This window comes from Vigna unguiculata, chromosome 3 (assembly GCF_037176805.1).
Source record: "Vigna unguiculata cultivar grain cowpea cultivar isolate G323 ecotype 2 chromosome 3, ASM3717680v1, whole genome shotgun sequence".
Taxonomy (NCBI): domain Eukaryota; kingdom Viridiplantae; phylum Streptophyta; class Magnoliopsida; order Fabales; family Fabaceae; genus Vigna; species Vigna unguiculata.
Window position 1 is genome coordinate 65,406,863 of NC_140794.1, and position 16,149 is coordinate 65,423,011.

General features: G+C 32.9%; 2 protein-coding genes across 3 annotated transcripts; both read right to left on the reverse strand.

Annotated features, from left to right (window-relative positions):
* Positions 1–2,233: 2,233 nt before the first annotated feature.
* LOC114178992 (nuclear transcription factor Y subunit A-7-like) lies at positions 2,234–5,899 on the reverse strand. 2 transcript variants are annotated; one of them, XM_085670454.1, is made up of 6 exons: positions 5,695–5,899; positions 4,334–4,400; positions 3,368–3,474; positions 3,217–3,288; positions 2,916–3,095; positions 2,234–2,825 (listed from the first exon to the last, which is right to left on the reverse strand). In XM_085670454.1, exons 3-6 carry the CDS (start codon positions 3,443–3,445, stop codon positions 2,460–2,462), a joined length of 696 nt encoding a protein of 231 aa, XP_085526580.1. In that variant the 5' UTR covers positions 3,446–3,474; positions 4,334–4,400; positions 5,695–5,899; the 3' UTR covers positions 2,234–2,459. The 2 variants fall into 2 exon arrangements, with proteins under 2 accessions (XP_085526580.1, XP_085526581.1); XM_085670455.1 differs by having other exon boundaries at positions 3,368–3,480.
* A 2,671-nt stretch (positions 5,900–8,570) lies between these two features.
* On the reverse strand, positions 8,571–15,114 carry LOC114178533 (phospholipid:diacylglycerol acyltransferase 1-like). Its single transcript, XM_028064502.2, has 7 exons — positions 14,239–15,114; positions 13,187–13,409; positions 12,785–13,068; positions 11,904–12,228; positions 10,791–11,050; positions 9,793–10,292; positions 8,571–8,887 (listed from the first exon to the last, which is right to left on the reverse strand). The coding sequence occupies exons 1-6, from the start codon at positions 14,655–14,657 to the stop codon at positions 9,809–9,811; spliced, it is 1,995 nt and encodes a 664-aa protein (XP_027920303.2). The 5' UTR covers positions 14,658–15,114; the 3' UTR covers positions 8,571–8,887; positions 9,793–9,808.
* Between the last annotated feature and the right edge of the window lie 1,035 nt (positions 15,115–16,149).

Here is a 16,149-nt window from a genome sequence, read left to right on the forward strand (position 1 = left end):
TGTTAAAAGAAATTCAGGTTTAAATATATTTCAAGTGTTTATTTCTTTTCCACAACCAAATCTCTTTTTTATATACTAATAAATATCTAATAAATATTAGTTAGATATGTTTTAATTTTTAAACTTTAACAAAATATTAAAGTTTTGTTTTTTTTTAAACTTTAATATATTTTGATATTTGAATTTTTTTTAACTTATAAATATATTTTACAAACTTTGAAGTAAAGATATGTCATATAGTGTAAACAACATTCAAATGTAGCATAAAATACATTTAGCATGTCAAAAAAAAATTAACATAATTAGATTAAAAAAACTACATTCATTTGTTTATACAATTTAGAGACTAAAATATATTAAAGTTTCAGATAGAGAAAATTTTCAAATTCACACAAAGTTTAAGGATTAAAAATGTAATTAATCCTAAATATTATCATGCATAAGTTGAATGAAATGACATAAACATAATACTCAAACAATATAGTTGGTGCTCCAACATGGTTTCCAAAAAATTTTGTGATGTATTATACAAATATCGCTTTATGTGAGAGTGTGTGATACATTTTACTAACTCTCAAGCATTGGTGGTCTTGAGCACCTATTAACATTTGAAGAGTTTTTATAATTTATTATATTCCTATAAACAAATGGACGTTGTTCAAACGTTGAAAAGTGTCCTATAACGATCACAAAGTTAGATGAATCTTTTATGAATGATCGATCACTTACACATGTATAAAAGAGTAATATATATGTATATAAGGTTTGATACCTTAAATGGGTAATTCATGCCACCATGGGTGATGTAAGGATACTCACTTTAGTAACAGTTTTTTAACACCCATAAAATTTTGTACATTTATTTTCACCCAAAAAAAATTAAAGATATGTCACTTTTCGAGATGGTATCAAGTCTTGGATAATATCTTGGATAATATGATAAACATGACACTTACTTAGCAAAGGATCTTCTAATTTCATTGTTGTCTAGTCCCACAAACATAACTTTAGGTGATGAGAAATTTATGTATGTATGAGTCTAAGTTTCATATTTAATCAATATGAAGAAAATTAAACACCTTATAAGAAAGAAAACTCATAAACCTATTGTATTCAGATCTTGGGTTATGTGAGTTTAACTCATATCTTATTAGTATCATATCTTTCTAATGAATTCCCTCACAAGACTCATTTATGACATATGATTTGATGATTTGTCTTGATGACCGACTCAAATGAATATAATATATGTGAAGAACCAATGTAAAAATTCTATATCAAAAGTCTTCATTACAAATATTCGAGACAAACATGTCTCGTTATGATAAAATGATACTATAAAATGTTCGGAATGATATACTAATATAGAAGAGACTCATCATTGAAGAGAGATTACTAAAAATTTAATTATAAATCTAAGTCTCTTATTAAATAAAAAAAAAATTATCATCTTATAAACCCATAAATTTATTCTTTTAAAACTTTGAACTTTGAGTAATGATAATTTGGGTAATGTTAATTTTTTATGTGATAATTGATCTCTCAATGTTAGATCTCCTAAATAAATCTGTCAAAAGACCCATTAAGTTTTGATAACGTCAAGTATTATCTCACGAGAAACTGGTTTTGAAGGTATATTTGTTCCAAAAGAAAAACCAGTAAAAGAAATATTGAAGCTACAAATGCTAAATTTGTATGTGTAATAACTGAGTATAGGTGCTGGTGAAATATGTATAACATAAAATTTAAATAATCAAATGGCGTAATTGAGGCTTTTCATGTAATAAAATCCGTATGAAATATTTTGATTGTAATTTTCAAAATGACACATTTAAGTTTTCCTTTTTGCGTACAATAATTTAAAATGTGAACAGTCATTTAGATCGTTTCTCTCTTTTGAAAAAAAAAAATAACGAAGAATGAATATAAAACACTTATCATGCTATATTTAAATCCATATATTTAACAAAATAAAGTGTTATAATACATGGTAAATGATAAACTATGACAAACAAGTAACCAAAAACTAAAATTTTATTACTTTAATTTTTAATTTCCATAATAATATAATAAATTATTCTATTTAATAATTTTGTCAAAATTATTAAATGGAGCAATTTTTTATATTTTTATCAAAGTTCTAAAAATAAAGTAACAAAAATTTTAAATTTTTTTACCAAAAATAATTATTTGTTTTCAAAATATTCTAAAAATGCGAAGAATACGATATGTGTAAATGAGTAATAAAAAGTTATATTTTTCAAGCACAAAGTTCAACAACGGAAGCAAACAGAAGCAGTAGAAACTTTAAATACATGGTAAAAGCAGTAGCAAAGGTCCGAATGCTAATGCAGAGTGATCCAGAAGAAAACATGAAACGCGGAAAGTAAAGTGAATAATAAGCCAAGGATGATTTGCCAGACCAGTGAAGTTGATTTTTTTTATCAGTTCCTCCTCTCTCACCGGCCAACAGAAGCACATTGCCGAGTTCCACCACCAAACGTGAGTCCACCACTGCATTGTGATGATCCACCCATGTTAGAGGAGTTCCCCAGGAAGTTGTGTTCGGGCTGCCTGAAATTCAGACTATTACTAGACATGGTTGTTAAGCCAGAGATGGCTGTAAATGTGATACATGCATTTTCTGCTGTCCTTGAGTTATGACTTTCCACCTCTGATGATGCATCTTTCTTTTGGCCTGAGTGGCTATTATTATCAACATGTTCTGCATTAGACTCCTGCAGCTGCTTGGCGCTCAGAAACCGTCCACCAGACCCTCTAACCCTCTTCAATGCGTGACGGTGCCGAGATTCGTGAAGATATGGCTGCACCAGTCCATTGCCAAACATTTTTTTAGTCAAAAAAAGAGGTACAGTTTTGCCATAGGAAGAGTTGGAACTAGTTATGCAGCATACCTTACGACTTTTGATGAGCTTGTTTTGAGCCTCAAGCTTTGCTCGAGACTGTCGCCTTCTGAGTATACCATGATATTGTTTAGCATTCACATAAATGGGGCCATCTTCTGCAAGCTCAACAGGTAATGCAATTCTGGTGGATGCTAATCCCACCATCTGGGGTATCATTTGGGGTTGATTCTGATAAGTATAAGAGACAGTGACATCATGTTAAATTATTATGCTGTGAAAGAAAAGTGCACTAAAATCTCATCTGAATGAAGACCATGATGCATTATAAAGTGTAGTTGAGGAAACTTACAATAGCCTGTGGTCCATAAGCAACTATTGAACTGCCAAAATAAGGATCACCACAAGGATAAGGAGTATGGGCCTGAAAAGAGGGAGAGAAAAATAGCCAGTTAATGACTGAAACTTCAAGCAGCAAATCCATAAACAGTAACTTCACATACCATTGAATGACTGAAATCAACTTGTGAACAATTGTACATAGTAGGATCAGGATGATTCGACAAGAAGAATGGCTTCATTTAACCTTCCACATGGCAAATTCCTAGATCTTGAACTGACAGAGGAATGGTTTCAAGGTAAGGCAAGGAATATCAAATTATACAAAAGAACGTGCAAGTATAATGCATGATACACATTAGAGGAACAAAAGCATGGGAAACAACATTTTTACACTTCTAAAGCAAGATAACAAGACAACGCTTGAGCGCAAACAAAAAAAGAATATATTTTAATCTCAAATCAGCAAGTTTCCAAAAAGAAAAACAGAAAAAGAAAAGTAACTTACCATATGTGTATGATTTATAAATCCGAATCATCATAGAGTACAAATGAACCTTAGAGTACATGCCATAGAACTTGATGTTTCCATTCTCAATTATCAGGTAGAACTTCTACTCAAAATTGAATGGAGAACTCATTACTTCAACCAAAGTAAGACCAACTATTATAAAACTTTAAGAGATATTTTATGTGCTCAAGTATTTTCTACAACTTATCATGTTAAAAATCTAAGGTGTCGATTTTGTCTATTTGAAAAATAATGTCCAGAAGGATTGATTGATTCCCAAGACAAGTGGGAGTTGGGATTCCAACCTCCACCATGGAAATTATTCACATTTCAAGGTAATTCTACAAATCCCTAAGTCTCTAACAAAATATCAATTATGCCCACACCTTATTACCATCACTGCCACTACAGACACCTCTAAGCACAGTGGTCGACTCCCTCATAAATTATTACATTATACCATTGCCATAACATAACTACATTATTGCAGCATTTACTTAAATCAAATTTATTAATAAGACCGGTACAGCTATGGTAGGTAATTCACAAAATTTATATCAGACTATTATAAAATGGATAATTCTTAACAAAAAGTATTCTAGTATAAAATATAGCTTACCATTTCTTGAGTAGAATAGAATGTATACAGTATTGCAGCCTTAGTTCTCAAAACCTTCAATCATATCCTACAAAATCAGTATCTTGTTAAGCAAACAGTTAAGAAGTCTCAAAGAACATTCTTATTTACAGAGGCATATAGAATACAAAGAACCATATAATGACTCGGATATATAAGTATTATTAAGTAGAAAAGCATACGCAACTTCAAAAACTCTCAATCTCTACCTCTTAGTCTTGATCTTGGACAAAGAGGAAGTACAATTCACCAGATAGAGGTTTACACCCACACAATGTACATTATAAGAAATATATCCTTCTGAAACTAAAGAGAATATGACTGTTAACAGGGTCAGGTAACCTGCACCCAAAACGACCCGGCCCAAACAACATGGCTTGGGAGCAAGAGTTGCGGAGGGTCAGATCCAACCCGATCCATTCAAACTCAATGTTGTTCAGGTAACAGGTTTTATTTTTAACCCGTCAACTCAATGACCATTGACCAGACAAGTTGATGTACTTTTTAATTATTATTTATACATAAATATCTTTACATTTATTTATCATTTTAAATCCAACACAATATTTAAGTTTTGTGATTATATATTCATGTATAATAGACCGATTGAACACAACCCATCATCCACATGTTGATTACCAGAGGGGTTTGACAGAAAAAGAAAATGAACAATCCCGACTCTGTTTTCATCAGTTTGGATAATGAAATTAGCAAAATTGGACCCAACCTGACCCGTTTACACCCTACCCTACTGAAAAGAGAGACAAATGATATATAAAGACTCTGGGCAAGGGGCATTTTTGTTTATGGAATACCACATCAGAACCTAAATCACGCAAATGCATTAACAAAAAAAAAAAGACTATTTTGCAGTCAAGATAGCACATAACAATCCGACACAAACAAACCCAAAGAAGCATACATAACAAGACAGTCCAAAATCACTGGATCACATTATAATCCAGACAACAGAGAGACCAATAATAAAAACAAAAACAGAAAACACATCACAGCTCAACAATTTTTGAGTCAGTTGACTCTTTCAGTAAACACACAAGAAGTAAAAACAGCATAAACGGTAGTCCAGATCTAGTTCACAAAAACTTGTGAGTACTGAGCAGTGACCTTAACAACAAAAGCTGACCTCAAACTCCACATGCAAAAGTAAAAGAGCAAACTTGAAATCACCACTAGGATCCCACAAAAAATAAATAAAGGAAATTCCATAACAAGAAGGTCAGAAGGAAGGAAGCAATGAAAAAGGTGGCTGGTGGAGACAGGATAAGGCAGAATAAATAAGAGAAATAAACAGTTAGAGAGAGAGAGTGAGAGAGAGAGGGAACCTTTGGGATCTAGTAAGGTGAAGCAAAGAGAAATAAAATTGTCGGTTGAAATCGAGCATGTCTCCTCTGTGGAAACCCTTTCACAGTTGATGCCTTCTCTCCAATCCTCTGTTCTTTCTTGGTTTTTGTTGTTTGTTGAAGAAGAAGAATACAGAACAAAGCCTCCATAAATACACACTCTCTTATGTTTCCTTCTCTCAGTGGGCCCACCCACACCCTTCCTCAACCCTTGGGCCTTGGGCCTTCTTCTTAGGCACTCACCTCTCAGCCGCCCTTCACTGTTTCTCATACCTTCCCTCACGCGCACCTATTCCACCTCCTCCCTCACGCGCTCCACCTGTCCTACTCCAACGAACGACTAAGTCCACGCTCTACTCCGCGCGTTCTTGTACCAATCCCAAAAGTATATCCCAAGTTTCTTACTCATCTTCAACAGTCTAATTTAACTACACTCTTTAATAATCTTTCATTGCACCAAATAATGTATCAAACATTCAATTTTATTTATTTAACACATTTATTGAATTTCATTTAATGTCATACTTTCCTATTATATTTATTTTTTTCAATTTTTATGTTGTAGTCTTCACCTAAAATACAATGTATTGTACACATAGTTTTATTATAAACATAATAGGAAAACGCATAAAATTTTACAAAATTATGATAAAATATGAAAAACTTTACAAGGTAAATTTCATTTAATAATTATGGTTGATTAATAAAATTTTAATTAAGCTATATTTTAACAAAAATTTTTAAAAAGTAATAATTTTTCATTATTTACTTAATAAATGAATTCGGCCGTTTACACATGAAATTCTTATTAAATTATTTTTTAAAAAATTTATGCATATTCAACAAATATATAAGTGTGCCTGTATATTTTCTAACTGTGTGTAAATAGATTATCATGAAAAATAAATATGAATTTATATTAGGGGAGTCCACTCTTTTATGAAAGGTACTACACCTGTAAATATAATAGTTACATTTATCATAGAATTTAGTTAATATAATACATTATAAATATAAGGTACTTCAGCAATAAACTTGAAAATGTTCCACCATTTTCATCTGTGACTATGGTAAATGATGACAATAAATCCCTAATTTGCGACCTTTCTGTGCATGATTCTTTAATTCCGGTAAACAGAACTTTTGGTGTTTTTTAATTTTTTTTATGCTTGGTTAATGATGAAAGGGGTCGTTATTGGATGCCACATGGTAATTTATTTTAATTTTGTTGAAACTTGAAAGACATAGAATAATTAATTAATATACGGGTATGGTGGATTAAGCTTATCTTAAAAAGGAGAAAGAAATGTTATATTAGGGAGATGAAGTTGATCCTAATGGGATTATGTCGATATTTATTATTTTAATAAGAAAAGATTAGCGTTTGGTAACGCCACCTTTTCCACGCTCTCACTTCTCATTGAGTTATCTTCTAAATAAATAAAATTGGTTGTGGATAAGGTTTCACATTCTAAAAGAGAATCTATACTAAAGTTTCTCTATTCTTTGGAAACAAAACAAAGAAAGACTAGTGCTAAAATGTCGGTAGAAGGAATTAGATAATTTAGACAAACAACAACGTACGAGCAAAATATCACAGTAGTGTAGTGAATCATTCTCGTTTTTGTTTTGTTTCTTATGAGGAAAAAAAATATTAACGCAAAAAGTAAAGTTAACTTTCCTTTTTCAAAATAAAGGATAAATACGAGAGAATCCAAAGATATAAACCACAAGTATAAAGAAAGAATGATGTAATAAAAAAAAGTAAAACATGGAGGATAAGTGATACATACTTTTACTTGATCTGGCAGAGGGAAATGATTCTTGGTTAGCCATAACTGGACAGATATTGATATTCTTGTGATGGGAAAAGGATGAATAGATTTTAATTTTTTTTTTCTATCGTGTGGAGTATGATATGATATATTTTCTTAATTTGTGAGTAGTAGAGCTTAATAAATTAACTGTGTGAATACACTTATTTATCTTCGAAAAAAACAAGACATTTCTTTACACTTTTGAAGATGGGGTTTTAAATAGCTAAGAATTATTTACCTAAAACTATGATAAAATAAAATATATTAGGGGTAGTAATAGTTTTGTGGAGCAGTGAAATACTATAAAATTGTCAACATTTTTATTAATGTCATACAAATTGATGAATATTTGCTAAAAAAACAATTGATATAGAAGAAAATAAAGAAATACATAAATTGAACAATAGTTTTGTCATCCTTACAATTTAAAGTTGTTGATTAAGTATAACCTAATATTTCTCTTTTTGGTAAAAATGGAAAAGATGCTAACATGATTATAGAGTTTTGCTATAAATTGGATTTTATGAAGTATTTCATTAAATGTGAAGATAAGGAATCGATTCAATGATGTTTGACATGATGAATAAAAATTGGTAAAACTATGTACTTGTGGTTTATAAGATCACAAGCGAATAGTTTATCTTTTTGTTGATCTTATCTGTAAGATCCAGGAATGACAAATCCAATGTTAACTATTAAATTTAGTTAGGTTTTTTTGTGTGTTGGTTTAGGTCTTTTTGCTTTATTATAGCCTTAATCAAGTAATATATATTTCATATTCTTCATATTATCAATAACAGAAAATGATTTTCGTCTGCAATCTTCTTTGTTTGTTTCTATATCAGCTAAATCAGACTCACGCTTGACTTTGCCGCAAAGCCTCTGAATCATTTTTCCCTTTACCAACCCTTTCTTTGATTATTGTACTCTGCTAAATGACAAGAATCGTACATGGGCTCGTAAAATGCTCAATCTTTTCAATTTTTTACCGACAAGACAAAGTAGTCTGCTGCGTAGAAAAAAAATAGTAGATTGAAAACGGGAGCAGAATAACACTAATACTTGACCATAATAAAATCAATGAATGGAATAACAAAATTATCGTCAAGCATGAATCATGGACCTAAAATAAGACATTGGTACTATTTTTTGGGGGGATGGGGATTGTAAATAGATTCAACACTCCCAATCCGACAAAATTCTATGGCTAAAATCCCAGTAAGCAAGTTGCCGTTCATATGCCACTGGTATATCAACTCCGGAGCTCATACCATCGGCCCCGTCTTAAAGCATAGTAGTTGAAGCAGATAGATAGGATTCTATCGAGTACCTAAGTATTGATGTGATGAAGGATGAATCTGGCCAGAAAAATAGCATCAGAAAAAGTTACTCAGATAACTGTCAACACAGAAAACAAGTGAGAATGTCAACTGGCAAAACCATACGTTAAAGATAAAATATTTTCTTCATCTTAGACTGTACTTATCAGAAAGTCACATTGGACTCACAACTAATGCAAGTGAAGTCAAGCCCTGTTTCAGAGGGAAAGCTCTCCCGGTATATTGTTTCTGTTTAGGTAAATTTCTGCTTAAGTACTAACAGAAGAAGGAAATAAGAAGACAGAATATATAGAACTTCTCCCATCAATTAAAGTCTGGTTCAATATACCAACTTTGGAAAAGTTAAATGAGAAAGCTATTATGAAAGTTAAGTGCACAAGTATACTTAAATTTGTGAGTAATTTTACCTTATTTTGTTATTCTGTAAGTGTTTATGAAGAGGACTATTCAAACAGAACCTTAGACCCATAGATATTAGTAGTTAAAGTTAACAAATTCACTCCACTTTTATATGATTCTAAAGCCAGAGATTTTTTATATCTATAAACTGGTCAAGTTCCATCAGCGTATGAAAAACATAAAATGTTGAGAGCAATAATTTTAAAAACTAGACAAAACCAATTAGTCGAACTGGATATTCTGTAGTTCAATTGTGGTTCAACTACGAATTCAACCATTTGAACCACTACATAACCAGTTCAATCTCCGGTACATTTTATAAGCCTTGATCCAAAACATTGTTTGGACAAGTAATTTCCACACGAAAATGATGAGATGGAACACAAACATCTTCAGTGAATATCACAAGCATCAAAATGAATGCGGATTCGAAGGTTACCTAACCTTTCACTTAAGAATGGGACTGGAAAATTGAACTATTTCACTATGCTTGGGCCAAGACCAAGGCCAGGGAGTGAACTTACCAGTTACCACGTGAATCTAAAGATCCAAAATTATCTTTTCAGACCATTTGAAAATTTCGGAGTGCACTCTATCCCCACCTAAGTCCTCCCCAGAGGCTCCAGCTGCTACTCGTATAATATCTTCAAGCAATGCAAAGTTACCCAATATGTCAACATGAGCGCCACTCTGAGTTCCCCTACCTTCTAGAAGATTAGCCGGAGGCGCATGATCATACTCCCTTATGAATGTACGGATTCCTGAAGGATTAAAGCGGGTTCTTCCCCGCCAACCTTTCGCACACATGAAACCAGCACTTAAAACAGGAACAGTTTCGTCGCCATCAGAACTGTAAACTCCATCCCTAAGACATGAGTACTCATTTCCACCATTTGCTGAGGTGTCAATCTGAAATGGAATGTGGCATTCAGATTGAGGAGTTAACTTGTAGACATATGCTCTTTCTGTAGGGATTCCAACTCCATACATAGAGTAAATCTCCATATCTGGAGCATTTGGTAATCTGTAGCAGCAGAAAAGAATATTAAAAATAACACAAATCCCAGGCAGGAATAGTTAAAGCAAAAATCCATTAGTTCTACCAATCCAAGTAATAAACTAATTACACAGTGCTGAAGAGCTATGCAATGGTAGAATTCTTTTGCACAAATCACAGGCAGCAGGAAACAATATTAAAAAAAATACAAAACCCAGGCAGGAGTTCTTGAAACATTATATTTCAAATATAGCATGATATGAAATTATTGATAATAGTTAAAGCAACAATGCATTAGTTCCACTAATCAAGGTAACAAAATAATTACACAGTAGTGAAGTGCTGCGCAATAGCAGAACTCTTTAACCCCCCAGCCCCAGGAACCCAATTGAACTAGAATCCTGTGTTTGTTTTGTATAAATTAAATCAGAAAGGCTTTGGATGAAGGAAAAATAAATAACACTCAGTTGAACTTCACCTTTTATAAGGATTGAACAAAAACAGAGTCAAAGTAAAGAACCTCACGTTGTTTCCAAGGGGTTAGACCAATATTTATAATGTTTGTATTTTTCATCATCCAAGTCATCAGCAATTCCATGAGAAAAATGAGCATCTCCACGTTTCATCATCTTGGGGGCGACAAAATGAAGAAGATCCAAAACTGAATCAGCAGTGTAAACTTTGTAATCTGTAACAGCTTTGATTCCTTCAACACCCATATCATGGTATTCTGTCCACACATCACAGTTAGATGTGTTTGCAAGGTTCCTACCCTTGGGAGCACCCTGCCAATTTCAACAAGTAATACATGAAACTCAACAATGCCTGCCAATTTCAATAAATAATACATGAAACTTAACAATGCCATTCAGAAAAACAATTAAAACCAACTGCACATGGTTAAGAAGTATCCACAGTTGGAGAACGTTGGATTTGGGAGACAGATAAAGAGGAACTTTCAAGTTTCCATATGTAATTGCAATTGATAAAGGAGCAAATTTCACTTCAACTTGAGGGCAAATGAAAAGGTCATATACATAGCAATTATTTTAGATTGGAATTGATAGATGAAAGAAAATTACATAACCATGAAGATTCATATACAAACTGGAAACTCAGCTGTTTGACCAACTTAAGTTAAATATCTGAATTCTTGATACTCTGTTATTTAGTATGGGATAATCCAAAGAGTATTTAAATGTTTGGGTCTCTCCCTTTAACAGCTTGCTTTTAAGAATGAGTTCCCAAGTGTTTGGATGTTCATCAATTGGTATCATATTTTGATTGTGCGACTAAAAAATAACTACCTGTAGAAGAATCTTGTCTAGTTGAGGATTCTAACCAACAAGGAATTTGAGTAAAGTAGAGTGGCCTAAAAGTGTAAGCAATTAGGATATCAGCTCTTAAAAGCAATGTAATGATACAAATTTGGGTATTGTGATGCTCAGAGGAGTATCTAAGTACTTGATTGATTCTACCCTTTTAATAACTAGCCTTTTATTGTGGGTTCCCCAAGTATCCAAGTGTTTTATCATATTCAAAAGGACAAAATCAGGTATGCCTACCAAGAAATATTAAAAAGAAGGATACAGTATATAAACAAAATAAAAAATACTCGATATATACTAGGAACATTACCCTAAAATCCAACCTCTCAAGCTTGGAGGAGTGTAACTCGGCTATATCTTTCCCAAACGATATGAGTCTTCCATAACTTGTTTTTTTCATAAACCCAAGACTCTCTTTGTCATTTTGAAAGGCATTGTGAGTATCATTGTTCTTGCGTTTCTTCACACTGCAGTCATGGGACACATCAGGTGACCAATCAACGCTACCCCATATAGTGTTCCCACCTTTGGGTATCATTGACATGGTTGAATCCCATGTTCGAGTCATCCTCATTAGATGTTGTAAAGTTTGAAGACCAAAAACATCCTTCTCCAAAAAACCTGGTGCGAAAGTCCTGTATGAGGTTTAGCGATTTATGAATGAGGACTTCATCTATATATTATATTACATTATCATATATATATATATATATATATATATATATATATATATATATATATATATATATATATATATATATATATATATATGTTTCACAGCTAACACGAACAATATCTCAATTGAAATTATAGAAATTTTCACCCAAACAAAACATGAAAAAAATCCCTATATATTTATATCAAAGAAACACAATTTTGGAAATCTCAGAAACAGATCAGCAGCACTAAAAACTAGCTTTTGGAGGAGAAAAGAAGTGTGCACAAAATTAACAGATGGTTGACTTATTAAAAATATTGATTAAAGCTTAAGCTTTCAAGGGGTAACAGCACAAATATAGCAGTCACCTAGTGACTTATTATTCATTCAAAAGGAACGAAAACTACACAACCACTTTCTACTGATATATATTCTAAATATTTGTTAAACACAATACAAAACCTACTTGTCAAGAGACATAGGAGCTTTGGGTTTCAAAACTACGGAGAGGAAAGTAGTGGTAAAATAAGAACCTGGCAACAGCAATATCCCTGGCTTCTATAGAGAAAAGTCCCGCAACAGATTTTGGAACACCAAGAAAAGGTCCCCCAATGTTCATCACTGCTTTAATATGTTTGGCACACCAATCTGATCCACCCCCTCCACCCATTGGTGTTGGTGCTTCAACCCATTTCATAAAATGCAAAAAGTACAAAACACCCATTGAATGTGGAATAACAACCACCTTCGTACCACCATTTGTAGCCACCATGAGTTCTATATTACTTTTTATCCTGCTCAAAGATCGATCCCTTACCTGGTCAAATGAAGCAGGAAAAAAAGAAAGTTCACCTGAGGGTTAACCATAATTGAACCGGACTACAAAATAAAGGTTGGCAGAGAATCATGAATCTTTGTAAGGAACTGAGGACTACCTCTGTATTCTGAAATGAAATTCTCCAATCATAAGCAGCCATATACATGTTTTTCTCCTCATACCCAATGCGAGCTAAATTAGCAATTAGAACCGCCCAAACAAAATAACCAGGTGCAAAATAATCAGCTGCTACAAGTCCAGAAACTGGCCTAACTCTGATGCCTGGACGGTCTAGTCCTGTTTCATTATCTAGTGACATGTGTTCAACCCAGCATAGCGGTCTGCAGAAGGTTAAAATAAAAATCATATATCATTATAGATCAATTCTACTTTGAATCTGTAATCATTCATAAAGACTTGAAATAAATATACTTTACAATGAAAAAAAAAAAAAAGACAGATAAAAGTATAGCAAGACAAATATTGGAAGGGCTATGATCATTAAACATTTGAATCAAACTCCCCAAACAACCGGCATTCAATAAGTGCCAGTAAAAAGGGTTCAGCAATGCGGATCCAAAATGAACTTGTGTGTAAGAACTTTGCCCTTATAATTAATGATACAAAGGTAGCAGAAAAAACTATTCCCTCTACCAAATGATTCAAATGTTATGACAAAACATATCAAGGAAAAGTACTGAATACAAACCCATAAGTAACTGTAGATTGTAATGCTGCTATTTACGGCCATCATGTTTCCTATCTTAACAAAAATCAGTAAACTTTGAGAAGAATACAAGAAAAGGTACTTTTCGGAGAGAATGTTGCCAATTACTTTCCACTATATATTTTTGGGTATAATTCATTACACAAAAAGTATCACGAAAAAAATAAGCATTAGCGATTTAGCAGTTTTCAGCATCCAGTAATCAAGAAACATGGTTCCAATTCAACTTACTCCCCTCCAGTAATGCCAACAGACAGTATTTAACTGAACTCATTCACCAAACGCAAATTTATCCACCGCTCTGAAACGCCGCTTGCTTACTTCCAAATCAAGTAATACAACATTTTCAAGCAGCGTTTCCAATTATATATAAATAATTCACACAACACGTCACTCAAACACATTCAAATCCCAATATACCAGATAAAGAAAAATAAAAGTACCTTTTATACAATTCACCAAACGTGCCACCCCACAACCTCTTCCTGAACAAACCTTCCGCACACTGACGACCCTCCCAGAGTTCCAACCCGCCGGTGACAATACCCGGCACGAAAACCACCGGGTGCTTCGCCGTCAACCCCTCCTTACTTAGTTTCACACCGGGAGGATCCGGCAACGGTCCCGTAATCGCCTCCGTCACGTACTGAGGGAACGACGCCGGCATTGCATTGTACAACAATAGTAAGAACCACCAAATTGAACATATCAATCCAATGAACCAACAACAACCATCCATGCACGACCATTTCCTTATCTTTTCGCCTTTGATACTCCTCGGCTTGACCTTTTTCTCCTTCTCCTTTTCGTCCTCGTTCCGCACAGGATTCGGAGGGGCCTTTCTCCGTCGTATGTACGACATCGTATAAAGGAGTAGAAAAACAAAAAGCGAAAAAAAAGCTTTAAATGCTGTGAAAATGAAAGCTGTTCATTAATGGAGGAAGAGGCCCTGAGCTGGCGGATTCTGTGGCAGCGACGTGTAAGGTTCCAATTCTGTGACGAATACTCGTCGGAACCCTAACCGCCGGTGATCGGAGAGGAAAATTCGCCGATGCGCCGTGGAGGGATTGGATTGGCCGTCATCCCGGGTCGTGGTTGTTTAAGTTGTGCTGTGGCTGTGTACGGTGCCTGGGTCCCCGAGTGAGAAGAAAGGTTTTAAGACATGGACACGTGGCGCGATGGTGAACTTGATGGAGTTGTATCAGTATAGCTGTTTCTGAAGCCCGTGTGATGTGAAGTGTTGATGCTGCTCCAACGGTGCATTACCGTATAAATAAACGGTGGCGATTGAACCTGATATTTCCAACAAGCACACTGTTATTTTATTCACATCGAAGCATGGTACTGAATAGTTTGAGAGTTGCTTTGGCTTTTTGGGAAACGTTTTGTTGCTTTCTGGACATTTCCTATTACTCAATTGGTTTTCGACTTTTCCAGTGTTATCTTATTTATTTCACTACTTTTATATATGCTTTTATTAAGTAAATATATATATTATGATATCATAATATTTAATTTAATATTATTTCTGCTGTATTTGATTTGATGAGAATATCTCTTCTTTATACTATATTTTATGGGTGGTCCCAAAAAATATATATGTTTATTCATAAATGACAAATTACTTTAAAAAAGCTGTCCAAATATAAACTTATTTTCACTTTAACTTTTAAATCAGAGTTATTTATCGTTTATATTAAGAATTAGACTATGGAAAATATACTAGCACATAATTACTTAAAAATTATACAGTGTTATTATTGATATAACTTTTAAATAATAATTACAAAAGTCAATAAAATATTTATATTATACTGCTGACTAAACTCCGCTTTTTCTCCTTAAAATATAATCCTTTTGAATCCATGTGTTTTTCGTTCTAAATGTATATAATTTTTTTTTAATTATTCTTAAAAAATTTACATCCGCCATGTGAATTACTGTTACTTCTAATGTATAGTTTAATTATTTTACAATAATATATATTATTTAAATTAGCAGATTATTTGTATTAAAATTATTTGATTATTTTTAATTCATAGTTTAACATAAATGTATTGACTTGGGAATCAATTCATTAACAAGTAATATGTTTATAATTAAATTAATTTGTTTACTTAATAGGTTCTAAAGAATATATTCGCTATTTGATATATATTTTCAATTTATACTTTTTTATTATAACACTGTAATATGAAATTGTGATGTGTGTGTTAACAATGTTTACCGTTATTCAAAGATATCAAAATATAAGAAAATTTTAATTATTTTTACATTATTTTATGGTATCTTCCCAAGACGGTACTTTAGATATCGGTATTTCAATCTTTCTTCTTGAATTGGTAGGTTTCCAC